Source organism: Paroedura picta, chromosome 3 (assembly GCF_049243985.1).
Source record: "Paroedura picta isolate Pp20150507F chromosome 3, Ppicta_v3.0, whole genome shotgun sequence".
Lineage (NCBI taxonomy): Eukaryota > Metazoa > Chordata > Lepidosauria > Squamata > Gekkonidae > Paroedura > Paroedura picta.
The window spans coordinates 106,378,581-106,402,000 of NC_135371.1; the positions used below are offsets into that span (position 1 = coordinate 106,378,581).

Sequence of the window (23,420 nt, forward strand, 5' to 3'; positions counted from 1 at the left end):
CTCCTTGAGCCGCTGAGGGAATTCTCCCGATGTAAGGGAGAGGTTTATAATCTCCCTCAGGGGAACACCTATCCGTGGGTCGCTGATCTTAAGCAACCACGACGGACAGGGATCAAGGGGGCAAGTGGTCGCCCTCACCGACCCTAGCAATTTGTCCACTTCGGATAAAGAGAGCCGCCTGAAGCCATCAAACCTGATCCCCCGTAACGGCCACGGAGCTTCTAGTTCACGAACTGTATCAACTGTGGCAGTAAGGTCACGACGGAGCGACAAGATCTTATCCGCAAAATAGCTCGCAAAAGCCTCGCAGCCTAGTTCCAATTGACTACTATTTTGATGCCCTCCTTCGAGGGCAGTAAGGGTCCGAACTATCCTAAATAATTGGGCTGGGCGAGAGCTAGCGGACGCGATTTCCGCAGCAAAGTAGTCACACTTTGCCGCTTTCACCGCCATCTCATACGCCCTCATAAGCGTGCGATGAGATGTTCTTGTAGCTTCGTCGCGGGTCTTCCGCCACACTCGCTCTAGCCGTCTCACCTCCCTCTTCCTCTCCCGAAGCTCCGCGGTAAACCACGGGGCCTGCTTGAGGCGAGGGCGGAGAGGGCGCTCAGGAGCTATCTCGTCAATGGCGGCCAACAGGCGGGACTGCCAGTCCTCCACCAAGGCCTCCAACGAGACACCGGAGGGCATCGGGTCCCGCAGAGCATTCAGGAATCCTTCGGATTCCATAAGTCTCCGTGGGCGGACTAAAATGCGTCCGTCACCCAAACAATTTGATCTCTAGTTCCTCTGCCTCTTCAAAATCCTGCCTATACTTCTGGAAGTTCTCGGGCCACATATTGCTGGAGGCACTAGGTACTAACCTGTAAATGTATTGAGGCTAGCACTATGAGCCATCTTGTAATCCGATTTATATTAGTTGCTGAGTTGTTTCAGCAAAATTGTGGCAATTTGTCAGATTGTTTGATAGATAAAGAGGAACCCTTAAATATCTGACAAGTACAAACGATTCCTTCAAGCTAAAGTATAGAACTATTAAGTATAGAAACACATTCTCTCATCATGTAGCGTTGTCCTCTCCCAGGCAATTTGTACCAGCAAGGTGATAAGCAGATTCTTCTTGTCTTTAAAATGCCTTAGACATGTATAGTTTAAAGAATGGGAAAAAGCAATAGCAGAATTAACTGTCACATAGTCCAAGACCTTTCAGAGTCTCATACTCTATAGGTTTTAAGGAATACAGGTGTGGGCCTACAGGAATGCATACCTTTTGGGGGTATGGTATATGTTTGCCATATGAACTGAGAGCCAGTGAGATATAATAGTAAGCATGCTGGACTATAGTTAGTCACTCTTTGTCTCTCAGCTTAATTTATTTCACGGGCTTTAGTGATGAAAAAATGGAAGAGGAAGAACTTTAACTACGGGCAGGTTCAAAGTGTGGCAGGTAAACTTTCATCTCATAAGTCATGTAGAGTTATTTATTTATAAGTAGCTATACTTATTTATAAGTAGCATATAAAAATATGACCTAACGAGTATTTGTAAGTAGTAATGATAGGGTGCATAGCTAATATTTATTATCTTAGATATAAGGAATTATAACATAACTAGGGGCAAAGTCCATTGTATTTTTAAATACAATGGGTGCTAGCATGGGTGCTGGTGGGGCCGGAGGGCTCGCAGAGCTCCTTGCAAGCGCCCCTACCGCAGCATCCCCACCGGCCCCTCTCCTCAACCCCTCCACCGATTTGGTGGCTTCGGCACGGCGACAGGAGCATCAGGCCTGCTCTTCTCGCCATGCCAATGCCTTTTCCCCCCTCCCCACTCCCCCCGAGGTCCTGGCTTAGACACGTCTCCGACGTGGCGGGCCTGCTCTTCTGGGTGAGTCGAAGCTTTCCCACCACCCCTCCCCCCCAAGGTCCCGGGCCAAGGTCTCCGCCCAAGGTCCCAGGCCCTGCTCTTTTCCCGGCGGCGAAGCCTCTTCCCCTGGCCCACTCACCTCGGAGTCCAGGACGGGCCAAGTGGCCAATGGGAAGCCGCATTGGCCACTGGGCCCCAGAGCAAAGCAGCTCCCGATTAGCCCGTCCGCGTTTTTATCATGGACTCATCACGCCCCTTTCTCCTCCCACCTAGCCCTTACTGTTATATTTTTACTGCTCCACAGGAGCGGTTTACAGATGCTCCACAGGAGCGGTTTACAGATTGAGTCTTGTATTTTCAATGTGATTTTTGAATTCTGGTCAGTCTTTCCCAGCTTTCAAACATGCGAATCTGATCACGTCATCCTAATTTGACACAAGATAACATGCACAGATCTGTGATCTAGAGAGAAACAGATTTGTCAGTCAAAGATGTGTTCAATTTTAGAAGACATTCATTGTACACATAATTGTATTTGTAACGATGGATAATTAATCAGCACCAGAAATACTAACAATGCAGTATGAAGCTTCCAAGGCTTGAAAAGGACAGTATGCTTACTTAATATGATGGGAATACAGCACAATTTGCAAATATTTGTTGCAATTGTCAGTACTTTTCCCCCCTCTTCTAATTGATAAGCAGCATTTCTGTGCAGGGACATTATGAATAGGTGCATTGGAGATAAATGACACATAATTCCAGCCCTTAATACTCACTGTCCCTTTTAACTGTTTTCACTGCAGGACCATATTTCTTCTATGGATGCTAAACTTCCAGTTTTCCATGCCTGTTGTCTGTGATGGAAGCAATTGATGCTACTGTGAGGTAGGACATGGTATGCAGTTGAACTGGATTGTGCTTGCTGTTTTGGGCTGTTGAATCCTGGGTGATCCATAATGACAAGCTATGTTTGCAAGTTGGTAGATCTGTGTGCTTTCTTTCTGATTGCTTTCAATATGTAATACTGCTTGTGTGGGGGGGGGGCACAGATAGGCAGGTTTTGAGGCATTTGTATGGCTGGTGAGGACTGTTATCTTGTAATCAAACATGCATACATTACACCATGGATCTAAGCTTTCATTAAGCTAAGCTACTACAGTTTCAGAGAGCCAGCTTGGTGTAGTCTTTATGTGTGCGGACTTCTAATCTGGGGAGCTGATTTGATTCTGTGCTCCTCCACATGCAGCCAGCACTAATAAAGGTGTTCTGACTGAGCAGTAATATCAGGGCTCTCTCAGCCTCACCCACCTCACAGGGTGTCTGTTGTGGGGAGAGGGAAGGGAAGGCAACTGTAAGCCACTTTGAGCCTCCTTCGGGTAGAGAAAAGCAGCATATATGAACCAACTCTTCTTCTTCTTCTTTTCCAGAGGTCATACAAGCCTAGAGTTTTGCCTTACAGGTTTTTGTACTGTTTTGCTTGGGATTCCATATGTGCCATCAACTGAAATGAATAACATTTGTCAACACAACTGCTATCTCTGTCTTAAAAATTCCAGCAATCATACATTAAACCAGCGGTCCGCAATCATTCGGCTGTCACGGACCGCTGCTCCGGTGAGTGGGGAGAGGGCGGCCCGGGGGCCCGCGCACGCACGGCAGCCCCAGCGCAAATGTGTGTGCGCGGACTGCTGCGCATGTGTGTTTGCGCCCGGCGGGGGCACAAACATGCGTGCGCGGCAGTCTGCGCACGCGCGTTTGCGCCGCCGCCATGCCGGCGGCCGCTGCTTCACCTCCCGGCCCCTCCGGGCCACCAGCAAATCGGCCGCCAAAGCAGCCGATTAACTTGCGGCTCGGCAAGCTTCTCTTCCCTCCCTCACCCGAAACAAGAAGCTTGCCGGGCTGCAAGGTAATCGGCCGCTTTGATGGCCGATTTGCTCGTGGCCTGGCGAGCTTCTGGGGGAGGGAAGAAGCCATGGCCCGGCGCCAAGGACTTCGCGGCCCGGCACTGGGCCGTGGACCGCAGGTTGGGGACCACCGCCTTAAACAACATGCATAGCACAATCGCCTTCACAAAGCTTGATAATTGCCACAAGTTGTCAAAAATATATTTTCTCATTAGACATTGAACCATGGGTTGCCAAGGAAGTTTCAAATTTTGTAAAATAAATATATTTTGCTAAAGATCATAAACTTTACTAAGTTTGTCAGAAGTATTCTCACAGCTTTATACAAGTTTGGTATTCATAATAATACTGTGAAGGACTGCTATATTTTACGTTATCTAAAAGAAAAATACAACTGCTGTTTATTGTGCTAAATAATACAGAAGAAGCTGATGGGTATGTTATGTTCATTCTTTAGCATAGGGGTCCCCCAGACTTTTGATCCTATGGTCACCTTTGAAATTCTGACACCGGATGGTTGGCACAACCACAAAATAGATGCCTCCAGAGGTGGAATGGTCTGCAAAATCTAAAGGCATGAGGTCATGCATAATAATAACTCTTAAGCCTTTCAAGAAGAAACTAGGTTTAACAGGATTCCTTTTAAAACAAACATATTGTTTATAATTGTTTTCTTCCATACAGCTTATTTTCAGTTGTACAGAAAAGATCCTTATGCTGTGGTGGCAGCTGCTGCCAAAGCAACTTGAAAAAGAAACCGTTACTGGCCATCAGATCTCTGATAGCCAATGAGAAGCCATGGGGATCAAAAGTCCCTTCTGACCCTGTGTACTTTCTTAAAACACATGGTGGACACCAGAAAAGATGCCTGCAGGTGCCATGATACCCAGAGACAACATGTTGGGGACTCCTGGTAGAGCACATTTTCTTCTGAATTTCCTTCAGTGTGTAAAATCTTAGCTTAACCACCTGATTTTTGCACCTTTAGTATTTATTTTCTGCCTGTTTTTTCTGTCTATACTTTGTAACCATACTTTGTTCTACAAGAAATGTTCAATGTTAAGTATTTAATTCAAACCTGAAAATATGGTGTTGAATATCTGTCAGGAAAGCTCTTTGACTGTGTTAAAATCCTAATTTTCTATGCAATCCCTACAACAAGGTTACATTTATAGTCAACAGAAAATTAGTTGAAGAATCCCAAGAACTGTGGAAGTATAAAATGCTTTTTAGGTGGTATTTGACACCAAAAGTGATTGCTAAAATTGCTAAAAATTATGATAACAAATGTTGGAAATGTGGTGATAAAGAAGGTTTCTTTTTTCATATGTGGTGGAAATGTGAAAATTGTATAATTTCTGGGCAAAAGTTCATACCACTGTGCAGTAATGTGGGGTCTTAGATTTCCTATGTAAGCTGAACCTATGTTATTAAGTATATCTCCGCAGTGCCCCAGCCCAAACTCAAAGCTTAACTAAAAGGGGACACTTAATGGAGCGGGTTTAAGTGTAACAAATGAAGACTATATTTTATTGTTCTTTGTATTAACAACTTATACTACCTATCTTATTTCTATATTTCTATCTTTATGAAAATAAAAAAAATATATTAAAAATTTAGAATAAATAATTAAACAGTTAGTCCTTGAGCAGCTAGAGTGGATGGCTGTAATTACTAAGAGTCAGCATGGCTTTCTCAAGAACAAGTCATGTCAGACTTACCGTATCACTTTTTTTGAGAAAGTTACTACTTTGCTAGATCATGGGAATGCTGTAGACATAGTTTACCTTGATTTCTATAAGGCTTTTGATAAGGTTCCACATTAAATTCTTATTGATAAGCTGGCAAAATACGGTCTGGATCCTATTACTGTTTGGTGGACGGAGAGCTGGTTGACAGATCAAACTCAGAGTGCTTGTAAATAGTTCATTATCTTCTTGGAGAGGAGTGATGAGTGGAGCGCCTCAGGGATCTGTACTGGGCCCTGTGTTGTTCAACATATTTATAAACAATTTGGATGAAGGAATAGAAGGGGGTACTTATTAAATTTGCAGATGACAGTAAACAGGGAGGGTAGCAAACACTCCAGAAGATTTGAATCAGAATCTTGACAGGCTAGAAAATTAGACTGAATGAATAAAATGAATTTCAATCGTAATAAATGCAAAGCTCTTCATTTAGGTAGGAAAAATCATATGCTTCACTATAGGATGGGAGAGGCTTGTCTTGGCAGTAGTATGTGTGAAAAGTATCTGGAGGTCTCTGTAGATCAGACACTGAACATGAGTCAGCAGTGTAACTTGGTAGTTAAAAAGGCAAACAGGATTTGGTTCTATATTAAAAGTAGAATAGTGTCCAGAGCACATGAGGTGATGTTACTGCTTTAGTCTGCTCTGGTTAGACTTCACTTGGAGTTCTCTATTCAGTTTCAGGCACCAAAGCTGAAGAAAGTTGTAGAGAAACTGGAGTGTGTACAGAGAAGGGCTACGAAGATGGTGAGGGGTTTGGAGACTACGTTGTATAAGGTTGAGGGAGCTTGGCCTGTTTAGCCTGGAGAGAAGACGAATAAGAGTTGATATGATAGGTAAAGATAAAGGTATCCCCTGTGCAAGCACTGGGTCATGTCTGACCCTTGGGGTGATGCCTTCTAGCGTTTTCATGGCAGATGCAATACGGGGTGGTTTGCCAGTGCCTTCCCCAGTCATTACCATTTACCCCCCAGCAAGCTGGGTACTCATTTTACCGACCTTGGAAGGATGGAAGGCTGAGTCAACCTTGAGCCAGCTGCTGGGATTGAACTCCCAGCCTCATGGGCAGACAGCTTCAAACAGCATTTCTGCTGTCTTACCACCCTGCGCCACAAGAGGCTCTGTTGATATGATATATTCAAATCCTTGAAGGGCTATCATTCAGGTGGATCGATAACTGGTTGACTGATCATACCCAGAGGGTACTTGTTAATGGTTCAGCATCCTCTTAGAGAAGAGTGACAAGTAGAGTGTCCAGGGATCTGTCCTGGGGCCTCTGTTGTTCAACATATTTATAAACGATTTGGATGAGGGATTAGAGGGGATACTTATTAAATGTGCAGATGATACTAAACTGGGAAGGGTAGCAAACACAACAGAAGACAGAATCAGAATACAGGATGATCTAGGCTCGAGAACTGGTCTAAACTTAATAAAATGCTTTTCCATTTTATGGGTTTCTGTGGCCTATGCTGTAATGTTTTTTTGCTTACATAAGCTGCTGTTGGTTTGGGAGGTGACACGTTCTGGGGTTGGGATGGCATAAGGGAGCCAGCTCCTGACATACCCTTTTTCTCCACAGGTACAGCAGCTTGGCCTGATGTTGCTGCATGCCATTGTCATGCCAGTTCCTCAGCTGTGGGATGCCTGGCTGGTGCATGTTGGAGATACACCCATGTATCTCAGAGATATGCTGACATAGTGCCTCCTCAACTTCCTCCTCACCCCCCCCCCATTATGCTATTAGATAATTTATTTTTTAAATTAAAATAATTTATTATTTTGGGGAATTGCTCCTTAACAGGTAAATAATACTCCAGAAAGCCTTGCCCTAAACATCTTCAGAAAATAAGTCTACTAACAAACTGGTTAGTGTTGGTTTGGTTGTTTTATTTTTAATAGCTTAACAATATCTGATGCTACAAATAATGAAAATTATTATGACAAGAAGCATAAAGGAACCCACTAGATATATATTTTAAATAGACAGTTTAGTATTCTGTTGTGTTTACCACATCTGTGTGCATTTATGGCATCTTGGAATTCAGTTTGAACCTGTCTGCATGCTAATGAAGACAGCTGGTTCCTAGGATGAGCAATTAAACATAAACATCCATATGATGCACCTGCAGAAATGAGTGGAGGCTGTGATGGTGGGAACCTGCTTGCATACTCAAAAGCTTATAATTCTGACAGCAGCTCCAGGGTTCAGACAGTAGATGTACAGCACTACCAAAATGTGGTCAGATGACATCTTTGCTTGGTTGCCAAATTTCTAGACTGTATTGATATTATTTACAGTTCCAGACATCATTAGACAAACTGAACAGGGGCAAAGCTATTATTATAACCAGTGAAGTGTGTTGGACATATTGTGACATGGAGCCAAGCAGAAACATTCTGATAAGGTTGTATAGATTAATACTCCTTGAGGGGGCTGTGTGAGGTCAGTTTTGAACTGAAGGAGAAGAACATAGTAAGTAAAATGCAATGACTGATAATAAATAGTGCTCCTGGACCACTTCCCTGTGAAAATAATGGCTCCAGTTCTTTATTGTGCATCACTTTCTGGCTTTGTTTTTTTTCTAGGTGTTAAAAACTTTATTCAACCAGAAAGTTTTATTTCATTCTGTGATAAAAACTATCCCCAACAGTATAGAATATTTATTGTATATACCTTTATATTTGTTTCTGTTGATTTAGTCTCTTGGGGAAGAGTCCCTGCTCATTAGTTCTTTTTGTTAGTAAGAATTGTAGACTGCATAGACTGTCCTGCCAGCTCTTCCCATCCTTGTGTCTTCTTGCTAATAAATCAGTGTTGTTTTAAACCCACCCATCTCTGCTGTGTGACTTGAAAAGCAGGTATCTGTAAGTATTCTATGCTGGATTTTCAAGAAACACTGAATAGTGATAGAAATAGTGAATTTAGGGATGAAAAGGAGGAAATGGGAACAGAAATCAAAACTGTACCTTGGAGTCGGAAAAACTGAAGAAGTGTCAGAGGATTATAAAACTGCAGTCTTACTTCACGGCATAGGGGGGAAAGCACTTGAGAATTATAATAATATTAGGGGCCAAGCCAGTCGCATTCAGGAATACACGGGGCACTAGACTGGGGTGGGGGTGGAAGAACTCTGCAGATGACCTCTCCTTCCCCCATGACATGGAAAGTCTGCAGGCTGGAGGCCCCAGGAAGGGATCTCAACGACAGGGATCTGCAGCCTCCAAAACTCAGAGAGAAGTGGAAGGAGAAGGGAATGGTCAGGGGTGGGGGACAGAAGGTGATTGGCTGGCCACTGAACAGACAGGCAAGCCAGTTGGAGGAGGAGGCACCCAAGGGCGGGACAGCAGTTAAGCCATGAGACACTCTTGTCCTTCAAGGCCTTACCAGAAATATATAGTGGAACAGATGCAAGTGGTGTTAGCAAACCTTGCCAATAAAGCTTTATAAAGATTTAACAGATTTCAAATTGTAGTGTGAACCAAGAAAACTCCTCGCATTTTTTGAGATACAAGTTATAGTAACTACAATATAATGAGGCTGCTGCAATCAGTGATTTTGTCACCTGACTTAGAAAAACAGTGCAGTATTTTGTATAATTTAATTTTTAATTTTTTATTATTAGTAAAAGAAAATAATGATACATTAGATATAGAAAAAACAAAAAATAGAAATACAGGGGATTTCCCCAACAGAAATTCAGGAGTATTAGTTTGCCGTTGTTCACCCTTAGATCTGTTTACTGAGAAAATCCAGATAATAATGCCATTGTCCTTGGAATGCTTGTGTTGATCTTCCATTGACCTGAGTAGTTAGTTTGGCCATTTTTGTGAGATCTGCGCCCTTGTCCTTCTGACAGAACCAGGTTGGTTCTGCCAAATAATTGTGGTTTATTGGATGGACATCCAGCCTGCCCCCCCTTTGTTATTACATGCCTATGGAATATATATCCCCCCGCCCCCCCTCCTCAGAACACCGCCTGTATACTCTAGCCCTGTTTGTATTGTTGCACTGTTGCATTGTTTATTGGTTATACTATTATATTGTTATATGCTTACAATTACAAGTTATTATTATTGTACGGTTATTCAAATGTTTTATAGACTGTTCCATGTATTGTTCTTATGTTATTATGTAAACCGCCCTGAGCCCCCAGGGAGGGCGGTATATAAATATAATAAATAAATAAATAAACATTGCTAGAAGGCTTTATATTGTAAATCAGGTTAAGCCTTAGGTGTAGAGATTCCAGTCCTCACCTGGAGGTGGGAACCAGTTTGTGTCTGTCTCTGTTCTCTGTGGATTGCTTGGAAGCTGATAAGCGTCCAGCCAAATAACCTTGGTGGGCACAGCTGCCTCCCATGTAAATTAGTTCGCACAGAGGTTTCTCTTCTGGTGCCAACTGTGACGTATTGGAGTAACGGTCAGGGTTCATAACAAATTCTACTTTATTGTTCAGCTGAATGTAAAAATGCACCCATTACTACAGATGTATGCCTCTGTACATGTCCCCTTCTATCTAGGAATTAAAATCTGTATTATATAAACTTTGTAGTTTGGTATGAGTTAGGCTTTTGATTTATGTTTGGCAACTGACATTCCTGAGGGCGGGGCTCAGCATGTATAATCCCTGGTGTCTCTAAACGTAACTCAGAACTGACAATGTATGTTCCTGGGCGCTTTCACTTCTGAATAAAGAACTTTTGTTTCGAAAACAAGATTGCTTATTTCCTGAGTCAAAGATCCTGACACCATCCAGGCTGATATAAAACGTGAAGTCTACAATTTCCATTCTCTTGCCAGAGTTATTCTAGCTGAGGTCATAGCATAGAAAAGTCCCTGCTTGATGTGGCAACTTTTCTGGATAAAAGCTCAACAACATATTCTCTGGTTTTAAAGGAAACTTAAACCTAAGCATTGACTGCAGTATTGTATGCATTTTTGCCTAGGATTTAGCTATTTTAGTACAACACCACATATGAAAAAAGAGCCCATTTTTTTCATTACATTTCCAACAAATTGTTGTTGTTGTTGTTGTTATTAAATTTATTACCCTACATAGGCTCATGGCGGGTAACAGCAGTCTTAAAATCCCCCATTAAAACTCCCACTAAAAGACTTTAAAAAATTCCCACTCTCCCCCTACCCAATCAAGGACGTTCGAGAATGGAGAGTAGTGGTGTATACTTCAAACCCCGCGCGGGGGGGGGGGTTATGCTCTTCCTCGCCAATCCCAGCCTCAACCATAGAACTGGTGGAAGAGCTCCGTTTTACAGGCCCTGCGGAATGCTGACTGCTCCTGCAGGGCCCATAGCTCACCCGGGAGTTCATTCCACCAGGTAGGGGCCAGGACAGAGAAAGCCCTGGCCCTGGTTGAGGCTAGGTGTGCTTCTCTGGGGCTGGGAACGACCAATAGATTCCCCCCCCCCCGCAGAGCGTAAGGCCCTGTGGGGTACATAGGGCGACAGGCGGTCCCTCAGGTATATGGGTCCCAACCTGCGTAAAGCCTTAAATGTTAAAACCAAAACCTTGAACTGGATCTGGACAGCAATTGGCAACCAATGCAGCTGCCTCAGCATAGGCTGGATGTGGGCCCTCCAAGGTGTGCCAGTGAGGACCTTCGCAGCTGCATTTTGCACTAGCTGAAGTTTCCGGATCAAGGACAAGGATAGGCCCGCACAGAGTGAGTTACAGAAATCCAATCTGGAGGTGACTGTCGCATGGATCACTGTGGCCAAGTGGTCAGGGGACAGGTAGGGGGAAAGATGGAAATACCTTTACACTCTTTTGCAATTCTACTTATAACCTTAGGAGTAATGTATCATCTATAAAACATTTTGTACCAGTTTTCTCTTAATGGTTGAAATTTTGTAACTTTAGATAAATTACACCATGACTTTTTCACTGATCCAGGGAAATATTTAAATGTAAATTTTGCATCCATTTTACCATACAATGCTTAACCTGCTCAGATTCATATTTCAATACCAACGTATATATTTTCCCTTGTAAATGTGATTTATTCTGAAATAAAATATTTTCAAATTCTGGTAATCCTGATAAAGGGTTCAAATATGTTGAAAAATCAGAATTATATCTAGAAACCTTTTGATTGTATTGCAACCATTACAAATTAATTCCTTCTGTGTTCAAAGTTGATAGGCTTTTGAATAAGCCAGTACTAATTAACAGGTCCTTGTACTTGAGGCAACCCAATATTTTCAAATGTGTTCTGGAAAAATAAGCCTCAATTTGCAATTTCAGAAGTGATGATTTACCTAAATATACTTATATCTATTCCAGATATTCATCATAGTCGTCACCCACTTATTCATATTCATCTTTTTTTTTGTCCAGGTAATGGCCAAAGAGCACTATGAAAACCTTGTTACCATCCCGCATTTCTTAATATTAATTCTCTTGCTGTGGGATCTGAGGTCCAGTCTGATATTGCTATCAATACAACCACATGAGAATAAAGTTTTAAGTTTATTCTGGCCTCCTCTTTTTTTTTTCATCATGCAAAATTTTGAAGGCAATCCTTGGTATTTTATTGTCCCAAATAAATTTGCTTACTACACTTTGCCATTTATGTATCACAGAGTCTTTGATTTGTAGAGGTAAATCTTGGAACAAGAAATTGAATTTAGGTAATATGTTCATTTTGACAGTAGCGATTCGGACCGACCAGGATAAGTTCAACTTGGACTGAGATCCAGTCTGATATTGCTATCAATACAACCACATGAGAATAAAGTTTTAAGTTTATTCTGGCCTCCTCTTTTTTTTTTCATCATGCAAAATTTTGAAGGCAATCCTTGGTATTTTATTGTCCCAAATAAATTTGCTTACTACACTTTGCCATTTATGTATCACAGAGTCTTTGATTTGTAGAGGTAAATCTTGGAACAAGAAATTGAATTTAGGTAATATGTTCATTTTGACAGTAGCGATTCGGACCGACCAGGATAAGTTCAACTTGGACCATCTTGTGATTTCTTGTTAGATCTCATTCCATGTGACAATAGGAAAAACACAGGACTGTCTCAGATAAGTCAAACCAAGAAGAAAAGACCTATCCTTATAGCATTCAACAATAATAAAGAATGTTTTTAAACAATGTCCTTTCTTGAGTTTACATTCAGTTTATTTGATTCCAAGGACGTCCTTGGAATGAAATAAACTGAAAGTAAATTCAAGAAAGGACATTGTTTAAAAACATTCTTTATTAATGTTGAATGCTATAAGGATGGATCTCATTCCGTAGCTTAGTTATTCTCAAAATGATTTTTCATATCCTTATCTATTATCACCCCAGGATATTTTACCTTGGGTGGGTAAATTTCACATCCAGTGAACTGATTGGCCCTCATTGACAAAGTGCAATTTGGGCTGATTGCCTTCATTGGCAGAGTGCTCTCTCTCTATTCGTGGCACACCCCCAGGGAGGGCCAATCAGGTAGGGAGTGAATTGTCTGCACGCAACTTCAACTTTATAATGTTTAGCGATAATGATTTGCAACATATTCTGAAATTATGTTGTTGCTAGATAAGACAGAAGGCATGGTTGTAGCCAAGATGAAAACATTGTTTGCATGTCATGATGTTCCTAACCCTAACCGAGCAGTAATATTCTGACCAAGCAGCAATATCAGGGCTCTCGCAGCCTCACCTACCTCACAGGGTGTCTGTTGTGGGGAGAGGAAAGGGAAGGCGATTGTAAGCTGCTTTGAGACTCTTTCGGGTAGAGAAAAGCAGCATATAAAAACCAACTCTTCTTCATCATCTTGGTCTTGGTCTTCCCTTCTCCCTATGAATTCATTTGTGAACACATTCAATTTGCCAATTCTGTAATGAAACAATTTGCTTCTCAAGGACCCATTATGCACGGGGGTTTTAGCGCACATTCGGGGTGGAATGGCGGCGACTAAAATCACCGATAACGCACGGAGCCGGCTGCAACCGGCCGCAGCTTCGGTGCATGCCGCCGAAAAAGCCGCGTCAGTGAAACGCGGAAGAAAGCGCAGCTTCCGGGTGACCGGGGCGCAACCAGAAGCGGCGCCCGGATCGCCGCGTGCATAATCGGTTACTCTGGGTTTTGCCGCCGTCGTGCCCCGCCCCGTACATAACCGGTATGCGTCGTGTCTTCCCCCTCCGCATTTTCCATGTGACCCGAAATCGCCGTTTCGGTGGCCGTGCATAATGGGCCAATGAGGCATCTCCATTACACAGTCCAGTAAAGTTGCCTGTTAAATTTAAAGAATATGTGATTGGTAAAGGTGAAATCCACTGGTGAGTCCAGTGCTAGTAACTTCTCTATTTTTTCAATGTTTGAATTGTGCTAGGATTGCCAGGTGAAATCGGGGGGATTTGGGAGCATGGTCTGGGAACACCCCAATATGCTGATGTTACACAAAAGTAATGTCAACTTGTCAGAGATGTCAAGGCTAACGTTTTTGCTTTTGGGCAAAATTCTGTGGTAGAATTTTGCCACAAACAAAGAACCTTTTGTCTACTCTGTTCCACTTGAAAATTGCGGAGCCTCCGTTTGCAGCTCTGCTACTTGCAGATGGTGCCTGTTGCATTCATGCCCACTCCCCCCACCCAAAATTTGTGAAGCTACTGTTTGTGGCTCTTCTACTTGGTGCCATTGAGCCCACTCCCCCCCCCCAACTGAAACTTGTGGATACTCTGTTTGTGACTCTGCTGCCTGCAAACAGTGGCTATACAATTTTTGGCTGGGGGCTTTGGGGAGGATTTCCTCTGCTTTCTAGAACCCCTGGTGGGAGGAAGAGATGCCAAAGTGGAGGATTCCCTGGCCCCAGTGGGGGTCTGATATCCCTAAACTGTGCTGAGTGAAGACCTCAAAGTAAAGAAGGGAGATATGCCAAGTCAATTCCCCTCTGTAATTCATGTGTATTGGTCACAAGGTGGAGTCCTTGTTTGTTAGAATGGAAGACTGCTTTTGTTAGTAAGGATATTTGCCAGAATGGAAACTCCTTTGCTCTGAAATCAGTTGCTGCTGTCTCTATATCTTCCTGCTTTCTGAACCTGAGAGCAAGAATCTGAGTGAGAATCCTATTCCTGATTTAGAAACAGAAGGGAAATTACAATAATTATGAATAGAGAAGCCAATTTCAGTTTCTTTATGTTTCTAGAAATTTAGGGCTGGAAGAGAACTAAAGGCCTTTGAGTCACACCATGTGTCCTTCATCAGGACTTTCCATTCAAGATTGTTATAGGCTCAACATATACAAAGCAAGCTAATGTGGACTGTAATATATGCCACAAGCTGAGAACTAGAGTAACTAGGTGTACCCTGCCTAATTGTTAAGACGTGGATGTCATTACATTTACCTGGACACTCTTAGCCCTAGTGGTTTGAATACAGCCTTGGAATGTTTGCATTATAAGAAATTTTATTACAGTCCTGTACCTTTAAGACCACACTTGCATGTGATTGAGCTCTAGCAAGAGAGCGGTTTATATGCTCTAAGGCAGTCATCCCCAACCTCCAGTCCGCGGACCGGGACCGGTCCGTGGATCAGTCAGTACCGGGCCGCAGCTCCTTCTCATCCTCCTCCCAGGCTGCTGCCTCAGGGGCTGCCCTGCCACTCTGCTGCCAGCTCACCTTTGGTGCTCTCCGGCAGCCGCCATGGCTGGGGCTCCCCCTTGGTGTGACACTGTGCAGCTGCTGCTGGCAGCGCCCCCAGTGGGCGGCGGGAAGTCAGGGGCACCGGCGGGAAAGCAAGTGGAGCAGGGGTTCAAGTGGTGGCGACGTCCCTCTGCAAAAGACTTCCCCTCCCCGGGCCTCAGTAAAATTGTGAAGCGTTGACCGGTCCCTGGTGATAAAAAGGTTGGGGACCATTGCTGCAAGGTACAGGTAGCCTTTGGGAACTCTTATCTTTTTATAGTTCCTGAAACCTGTGAGCCGGTGGCCTATGAATATTATTAAATGTAATATAAGGTAAGAGTAGTTAGTAACAGTTTTAATTCATTTTGTGAGATGATGATTCATTATGTTTTGTTACTTCTCTAGATAGTAGTGCAGGAATTATTTTCTATATTGAGAAGTGTTGCTGTTAGGAATACTATTGTAGTAGGAGGTGTGTGTGCTTGCAACATTTATAAAATTATTGTTTAAATAATGTATTTTTGTTTAAATAAGGTAATTTATGTAATATTGAAACTAATTGTTCTTTTTGAATTTAGGATACAACCATTGAGGAAAGGAACTTGAAAATGGCAAAATATCTAGAAACCATTTTGGTTGGTCTTTTTGTATAAAATAAATTTTGTAACAAGGTTTTACAATATACCGTTCATATAAGGCAAGCTAGAATTTTTATTCCTGTATTGTTTACTGGAGGCAAGAAAGTGCATTTAAGGTTAAAGGGAATGCCTGAGACCACCTAACATGTTCATCATAGATGAAAGTCCTCAACTGAGGATTTTCTGACTTAAATCCTACTTATTTCTCTACATGGTTTTTCTGTAAATTATGTAGTATAGATATAATATGGATATTAACAATAGTAAATGTAATATGTATGCTTTCTTACCTTAAGTTAAAATGCATAGTTTAATTTATTACCAGTGTAATCCTATGTAGTTAATACTAGTCTATTGAAATCACTGTGCTTAGACTGGAATAACTCTGCATAGGACTGTAAAGATAATTTGATTCTAGTATAGGGGATAAGTCGATTTTGTGATATCTAGAACCCTCCTAGCTTTACAATTCTATGAGTGATTGCCTCAACAATCAATTCTTGTCATACATTTAGCTCCCAAATATAGACCACTCGTTACCTAGCAACCTTAACATTATAGCAGTGTGTTATACAAAGTGTTGTCCAATTTATATGTATAATTTACTTGCAATTTACTTACAATAACATAAAGAGTTTGAAGCATAAAAGGAAGATAAAATACCTGATGTGGAAGTGGAGGAACCTTGGTTGCTTTGGGTAGCATTTTGGTTATCACAAAGCCCATCTACTTTAAAATGGGATCATCTACTTTAAAATGGGATGTTATTTATAGCATCTATCTTCATAAATGAATTACAGCAAATTATCTTGTGTTCTCATGGCAAACAATACTCCCAAATACCAGTAAAGCTGAAGTCTCTGATTCTAGAAAACAGCATGCTGGGGTGGTTTTATGGTAATGTGCTGCAGCTACCATTTAACTCCATGCAGGTAAGCCTATAACTATGCTAAAAACTACTAATACCCTGTCTCAGTGGATTCATTAATATACTGCCTTGATATGCTCTCTGGTTGCTTTCATGTACTCCTTGAATTTTCTCTAAAATAGAAGGAAATGCTATCTTGTGAAATTCCCTTTTCTGTCCAGGATATTAATAATTAACTCTGGTTACAGGCTAGTACTTAATCACAAATGTACCACTGCTAAGCCATGATACCTATGAAAGTTTTCTAAGAAGAAAATCCTACTGTATGAATCAGGGCATAATGCCAAGCAGTCATGCTTATGGTTGCATCTGATAAATGGGAAGCTGATTACATTAAAATAGGGTTGCCAACTCCAGATTGGGAAAATTACTGCAGATTTTTGGCCTGTGAAGGAAAGGTAGTTTCAGTGGGCATGTGGTCCCATATAGTCTATCTTGCAAAGCTACCATTTTCTCAAGGGAAACTGGCCATCATAGTCTGGAGATCAGTTTTTAACTTTGGGAGAATTACAGGCTCCAGCTGGAAGATGGCAATTCTATGTTCAATGACTACATTAAAACCTTGTAAAAAAGCTATTAACCTATCTATCCACTCTAGTCAAAGTATAATGTAGTTTAATGGTCGGTCCCCCCCCCCCCATTACTGAGTGTAACTTTAAATGAATATATATTTGATTTTCAGAAACATTCAGCTCACTCAGTTCCATCTTATCTAAACAACTAGACTATGGTTCAGATTTGTTTCTTTGGGGGTGTCCACACATGCCTTCTGATGAAAATTATGCATGCAAAATGTTTTATAAGTTAGGATAGGAGTTAATTTTTAAGCTTCTTTTCCTATATTCTCTCAAACTATCAATCATGTTAAACTTTAACCCCTCCCCTCAAAAGTCCTCAGTCCATGGGTGGAAGAACTCTGCAGATGGCTTCTCCCCCCCCCCCAGGACCTGGAAAGGCTGGAGGCCCCCAGGCAGGGAATTCATCAGCAGGGGCAGCTCTCACGCTGCTGTGATCTGCAGCCTCTGAGCCTCAGAGGGAAGTGGAGGGAGGAGGGGGTGGCCAGGGGTGGGGGACAGAAGGAGATTGGCTGGCCACTGGACAGTCAGGCAAGCCGGTTGGAGGAGGAGGCACTCAGGGGTGGGAAAGCTGCACTGAGTGGGTGTTAAGCACTGAGTGGCACTTAAATGAGACCAGCTCCTCCTCCAAGTTCTTACCAGAAATATTAAGTGGAACAGATAAGTGTTTGGGCATGTGTGGGCACATTTTAAACAAATACTGAACATTTATAAGAATTTTAGATTTACATTTTAATTTGCAGAGATTATTATATTTTTATTTATTTTATTTTATTTCAAATTTTTAGACTGCCACTCGACTCATGGCAGTTTACATAAAATCTAAAATCCCATAAAACAGTAAAAAATACCCATATGAAAACCCGAGATGGCAGTGAAATCACAGGAACAGGATAGCCCACTATACTACCACCCAACTCCAACCCATTATGGTCAGATAAGCTGACTACAAGACTCAGAATGTGAGCCACACTCACAATGCTTCCCTTCCCGACATTTTGAACAGAAGACAACATGTTTGTGCCCACAACCATGACGACACACCTCCCCACTGCCCAGCCACTCTTTCAAGCTGTCCTCAATAACTGCAGCAATGTTTCTCAAGATATGTGCCTTGTCCATCCTCTGAGTGTGCAAAAGGAACATCTTGTATCCTGGAGGAAGGATACTTCTCACTGGCAACTTGATTGGAACCATTGGCAGTGCCAGCTGAGAACTCCTTGGGTTGCCACCAGTGGGCAGTCAGGGAAAGGTAGCCATGCTGCTGGCTGTTCCTCAAGTTAGCTGTGAAATGCACAGTGTGCCCTTTGGCTTTGGATAGCTCAGCCTTCACCATGTTCACCATGGACTGGTACATGGAAGGAACCATCCGGCAACTTAAAGTTCTACAGGACAGAATGGAATCGAGGATTTATTGGTGGTCTTTCACTCTACTCCCAGGAAAAAAGTTACAAATGTGAACTGAATTAGGGGATCAAATTAACACCCAAGGGATCAAATGAACACCACCTGAAAATAAATCGTGTCTCTTTAATAGGACTCTAAATGGATTTGCGTTTATGCTATCTGCTGAAATACTGAAAGTGTATATATTGATTTGGCATTGCAGTGAAAGACAGTCCCAAACACAGAAAACAAATGCAGAGGACCTCTCTCCCCCCCCCCAAGCTCCTCAAGTGATGGTAAAAGTCAAAATAAAATGTGCCCCAAAAGCACGTTATAGAAAAGTAAAGATTAAATAAGGATTTATTTTTGATCCTTCACCCCACTTCCAGGAAGAAAAAGGGTGGAGTTAACATTTCCAGGACCAACCCACAAAGAACAACATGTTGAAGTAAAATGCATCCGCCCCCTGCCCCCAGAAAGAACAGTACATGTCTCTTTAAAAGAAAAAGAAAAAAAGACATCTGCCTGAACTCAGCTAGGCTCCAATTGACAGGCAATGAGCTGTGTGTATGTGCGTGTGTGTGTGTGTGTGTGTGGGGGGGGGGGGGGTGCTTTGAATGCCAGCCAGAAATAAGCAGCTGAATACTCACAGGTAATGCTGAAGGTGCTCCTTCTCTCTAAACCCTCCACCTGAACCACTCTATCCCGCAAAAATTATCTCCCTCCAAATACCTATGCATGTCTCCCTCTCCTTCATGTACTCCCACCAAGAGCAAAAGAATGCAGTGAGCTCTCACCTGGCCCCAGGGAGTATATATGCCAAGGTATTCCCATTGAAACCAAAGGGAGCACTACTCTTGGCTTACAAGGATGCCAATCAAACTAAACGGGTAATCATTGGAGTAGCCATGAAACAAAAAGACAACCCTCCCGAGCCCCATGTATGCCGGACGATTTTCACATGCTTCACACGCTCATGTGTATTGCTTCGAGAGAAGAAACTCTGCCCCCCCAAAAGCCTGCAAACATGCACAGAAGGGTAAGACTCATATGTGGTCGGGCACGGTTGTTGGGATATTGACAGGTTCAAGGTTTGGAGACCTATGGATTGATAGGTTTCCACACTTCTTCCCTGAAATGGAATTTCAAGGCAACATCTCTATTTGGTGATACATCTTGGCAAAAATATCTCATTCAGCAGTACACAAATTTTGTGAAAAGTTCTGCTCTGCATTGACTATATGTCCTAATGCCACTTGTTGGAGGAGTTGTACTACAAGCCAAAATACCTTTAGGAAAGAAAGTATTTAAATTGCAACATAACAATTACAATTACAAATAAAAATATTACAAAAAATCAAATGCTTTAAAAACACTGTGTGGGATGTGTACATAAAACTGTCTTCATTTATTTGGTACAGGAGCTTCAGTACTCTATCTGCCTTATGCCTTATGCTTACCTGGCAATTTACATCATTTTGTTATCTGCTAGGGATAAAATGTTTGAAATGAGTCTGGGGAATTTGAACTTGCACTCCCTAGACTGCAAAATCATAGAATCACAGAATTTGGTTATTTGGTTATTTGTTTATATTCTTCCTCGATTATAAGGTCCTCCTTCCATTTCCTAAATGAGTCTTTTTTATTACTCAATTCTTTTAAAAGCTGTTTATGGAGCCACTCTGGTTTCTTTAACTTTCTCCCAGTTTTCCTTCTCAAAGGAATCGTCTGCAATTGTGCCTTCAGTATTTCACTTTTGAGAAGCTCCCAACCTTCTTGGACTTCCATCTCCTCAAGTTTTTCTGACCATGGGTTTCTAGTCAACATAACTTTAAGCTTGTTAAATTTTACTCCCCTAAAATCCAGCCTATATGTGTGACTATGGCCTTTTATGCACGGCTGCTGAAACGGCAGCATGGAGAACGCTGAGGAGGAAGAAGCTAAGCAAACCGGAAACGCACGGGACGGGACGGAACGGCGGCAAAATCCAGAGCAGCCAATTATGCACCCGGCCAATCTGGAGCCCTGGTCCCAGGAAGCTCCACTTTCTTCCGCATTTCGCTGACACAACTTTTTTGGTGGCATACGTTGACTCTGCGCCCCGTTGCTGCCTGTGGCATGCATTATTGGTGATTTTAGCCGCCGCCATTCCACCCCGAATGCAGACCTTCCACTCTGTGCATAATAGGCCTATGTACAGCTTTTCTCTTCCCCAAGATCATAAAGTCCAAAATAACCTGGTCACTACTACCAACTTTTACCTCATCAACCAGTTATTCCCCATTGGTGAGAATCAAAACAGCAGACCCCCTTGTTGCCCCTTCTACTTTCTGGGCAATGAAGTTGTCAGCAAGACAAGGCAAGAATGTATCAAACTTTTTATTCTTAGCAGAGCTGGTCTACCAACAGATATCGGGGTAATTGAAATCTCCCGTGACCACTAGGTCCTGACTCTCTGAGAATTTTGTAATCTGGTTTAGAACCATCTCATCCCAGTCCTCTGCCTGGAGTGGTGGCCTGTAGCAGACCCTTAGCATCATACCACTATTATTTCCTACTGTTAAGTTCTATCAATCAAGCTTTCTGAGGTTACGCAATGTTTTTGTAGAAGCAAACTGAAACATATCATTGGCAGACATTAAACAGAGCCAGTAGAGAAGACCAGTTTATCATCTGGTACAGTTTTCTGCCATGTGATTTCATGACTTTTTAATTAATGTAAACATAAGGCAGGCAGTGTGGAAAGTAATATATGCTCATATTTTTTTGTAGCTCAGATCTCATTAATGAAGAAATTGAAGGGAGCAGTCAATTTATTACAATTAATATTTGGAGGACCCACACAAACTTTAAATAGCTTTTCATAAAGTCTAGTAATAGAAATGCCTGCAAACAATCCTACAGTCAACTAAAAATAAATATAAATTACCTCTGAATTTTTATTTTGATGTAGGAGCCATTCTGTTCTGTGGGTCTTACTCCCAGCTCAGGAAGGTACATACTAGATTGCAGTCTCAGTCATTCATATATCAAGCATTTGGATAGCTTCACCATAACGAGCTGTAGCACAGTAGTATAAATACTGCCACATTCTAAAATATAAGAAGCCGTGAGCAACCCTAAAGTTATGAACCATAATGTCTCCAAACTTAAGAACAAAAAGCCAGCCACTGGCATGACCATCAGAATTGGTATTTAAGTGTCATATGTTTTATTTTTCTGACAACCAACCACACATACAATTTGCATTCACACACACAAAAATGATATGTCGTTTTCATCAGTATTTCCTAGCAGGATAAAACTGACTTAAAACTGACCTACTGAGCAAAATGTATTTCAGTGCAGAAATGTATCCGTACCACCACCAAAATAAAAAATCTATTGCCAGTCCTTGGAATAGTTCCAACTATTCTTTTTAAAAAATAATAACATAATTTCTGCCCAGATCAGGCAGGAATTCTTTGCAGTAAGTTCTTTAACAAATAGCCAAGCAGTTCATCTGTAAATCAGTGTTGCTGGCATGGAATTTGTATTACATACTTTTCTCTAACAGTTTGGATATAGGGCAAACACAGAGATTGGTATCTAGCTTCTAATGTTTCCTGGATGTATCCCAGGACTCTCACATCAGCTATTGCTAATGGAAAACTTGGCACCAAGATGATAACATTCTGGTTTCAGGAACACCTTTATTTGAAGCATCCAAATACAACTGGGTACTTATCCACTTGGAGATTTGTTTATAACTTGTCCATCAGATTAATGCGGTATAAATATATAATTCTGCCATTCTTTTAAAATGACTATTGCATTTTATGAGATTTTAAAAATCAATCTGCTAGCATAAAGTTATGTCTATGGTATTCCATGTTTGACATTCCCTCTTCAATCTGGAACAGCTTTGCTGCATAATAAAAATCTAAGGCTTAGGTAGACAGAGAGTGGGCCAGTCTGATCTTTGGACCAATAGGGAGGCAACACAGCTTGCCTCCCAACCCATCCTGGGGTAATCTGGCCAGTCTGCCCCTGACCGCCGTAGGGCTGCCAAGGGGGGTGAGAATGGAGGCTTGGACAGGCTGTGCCTGTCCTTTCCCCCCCAGGGCTGTCCTGTCACATCCAACAACTTCCTTCACTTTGCCTCAGACTACTGACAGAGCTGGCTGGTGTCTGGTGAGTGCACTCCCTCCTCCGTCACCTCAGGCCTCCTGTGAAGGAGCCTCTGACAGCCTTTGATTGAGGGGAAGGAGGCGATTCCAAGAGCAACGCAGAGGTGTCTGTGGGCGTACTTGTGCTTTCTTTTGAAGGGGGGAAGCTTTTCCCTTCTGCCAAACAGTTGACTGACAGTGAGGCCATAGCAATGATCTAGAGACACTGGTAGAGGCCTGCAGACAGCAGTTGGGAGGGAGTGGTGCAGGTGCAGCCCCTCCTGGGCTATGGGCTATGGCCAGCCCTTACCAACAACTGTTTGTATTCTGGGGCGAAGACAAGACAGAACAGCATCAGTCCTGTGAGTCTGGAAAGTGCAGGAAGATCTAAATAAAGAACATTTACAGCCTGAAACTGTAAATAATGAACAAATAAATGGCTGGAGAGAGATGGGAACTAAAGTTACTTTTTTCAAGCTTGGCCTGGTAAATAAAAAACCAGTATAAAAAACCTGACTAAGGTGAAGACTGCTATGCACAGAGGGACCTCCTCTTAGGGTTGCCAGCTTCCAAGTGAGGCTCTCTACCCCAC

The 23,420-nt window shown here is 42.3% G+C and overlaps 1 protein-coding gene across 5 annotated transcripts in view; it reads left to right on the plus strand.

Moving 5' to 3' along the window:
* The window catches only part of HTR4 (5-hydroxytryptamine receptor 4), a 303,769-nt gene that overhangs the window by 103,032 nt on the left and 177,317 nt on the right, over positions 1 to 23,420 (plus strand). For 2 of the 5 annotated variants that reach the window (XM_077327106.1, XM_077327107.1), the window contains exon 2: positions 2,670 to 2,751. The exons of 2 other annotated variants lie outside the window; for them this stretch is intronic. In XM_077327106.1, the coding sequence (XP_077183221.1) occupies positions 2,726 to 2,751 (26 nt within the window). In that variant the 5' untranslated portion in view covers positions 2,670 to 2,725. Of the gene's footprint in view, positions 1 to 2,669; positions 2,762 to 23,420 lie in introns of those variants that run through there. One more of the 5 variants, XM_077327109.1, reaches the window with a different exon arrangement.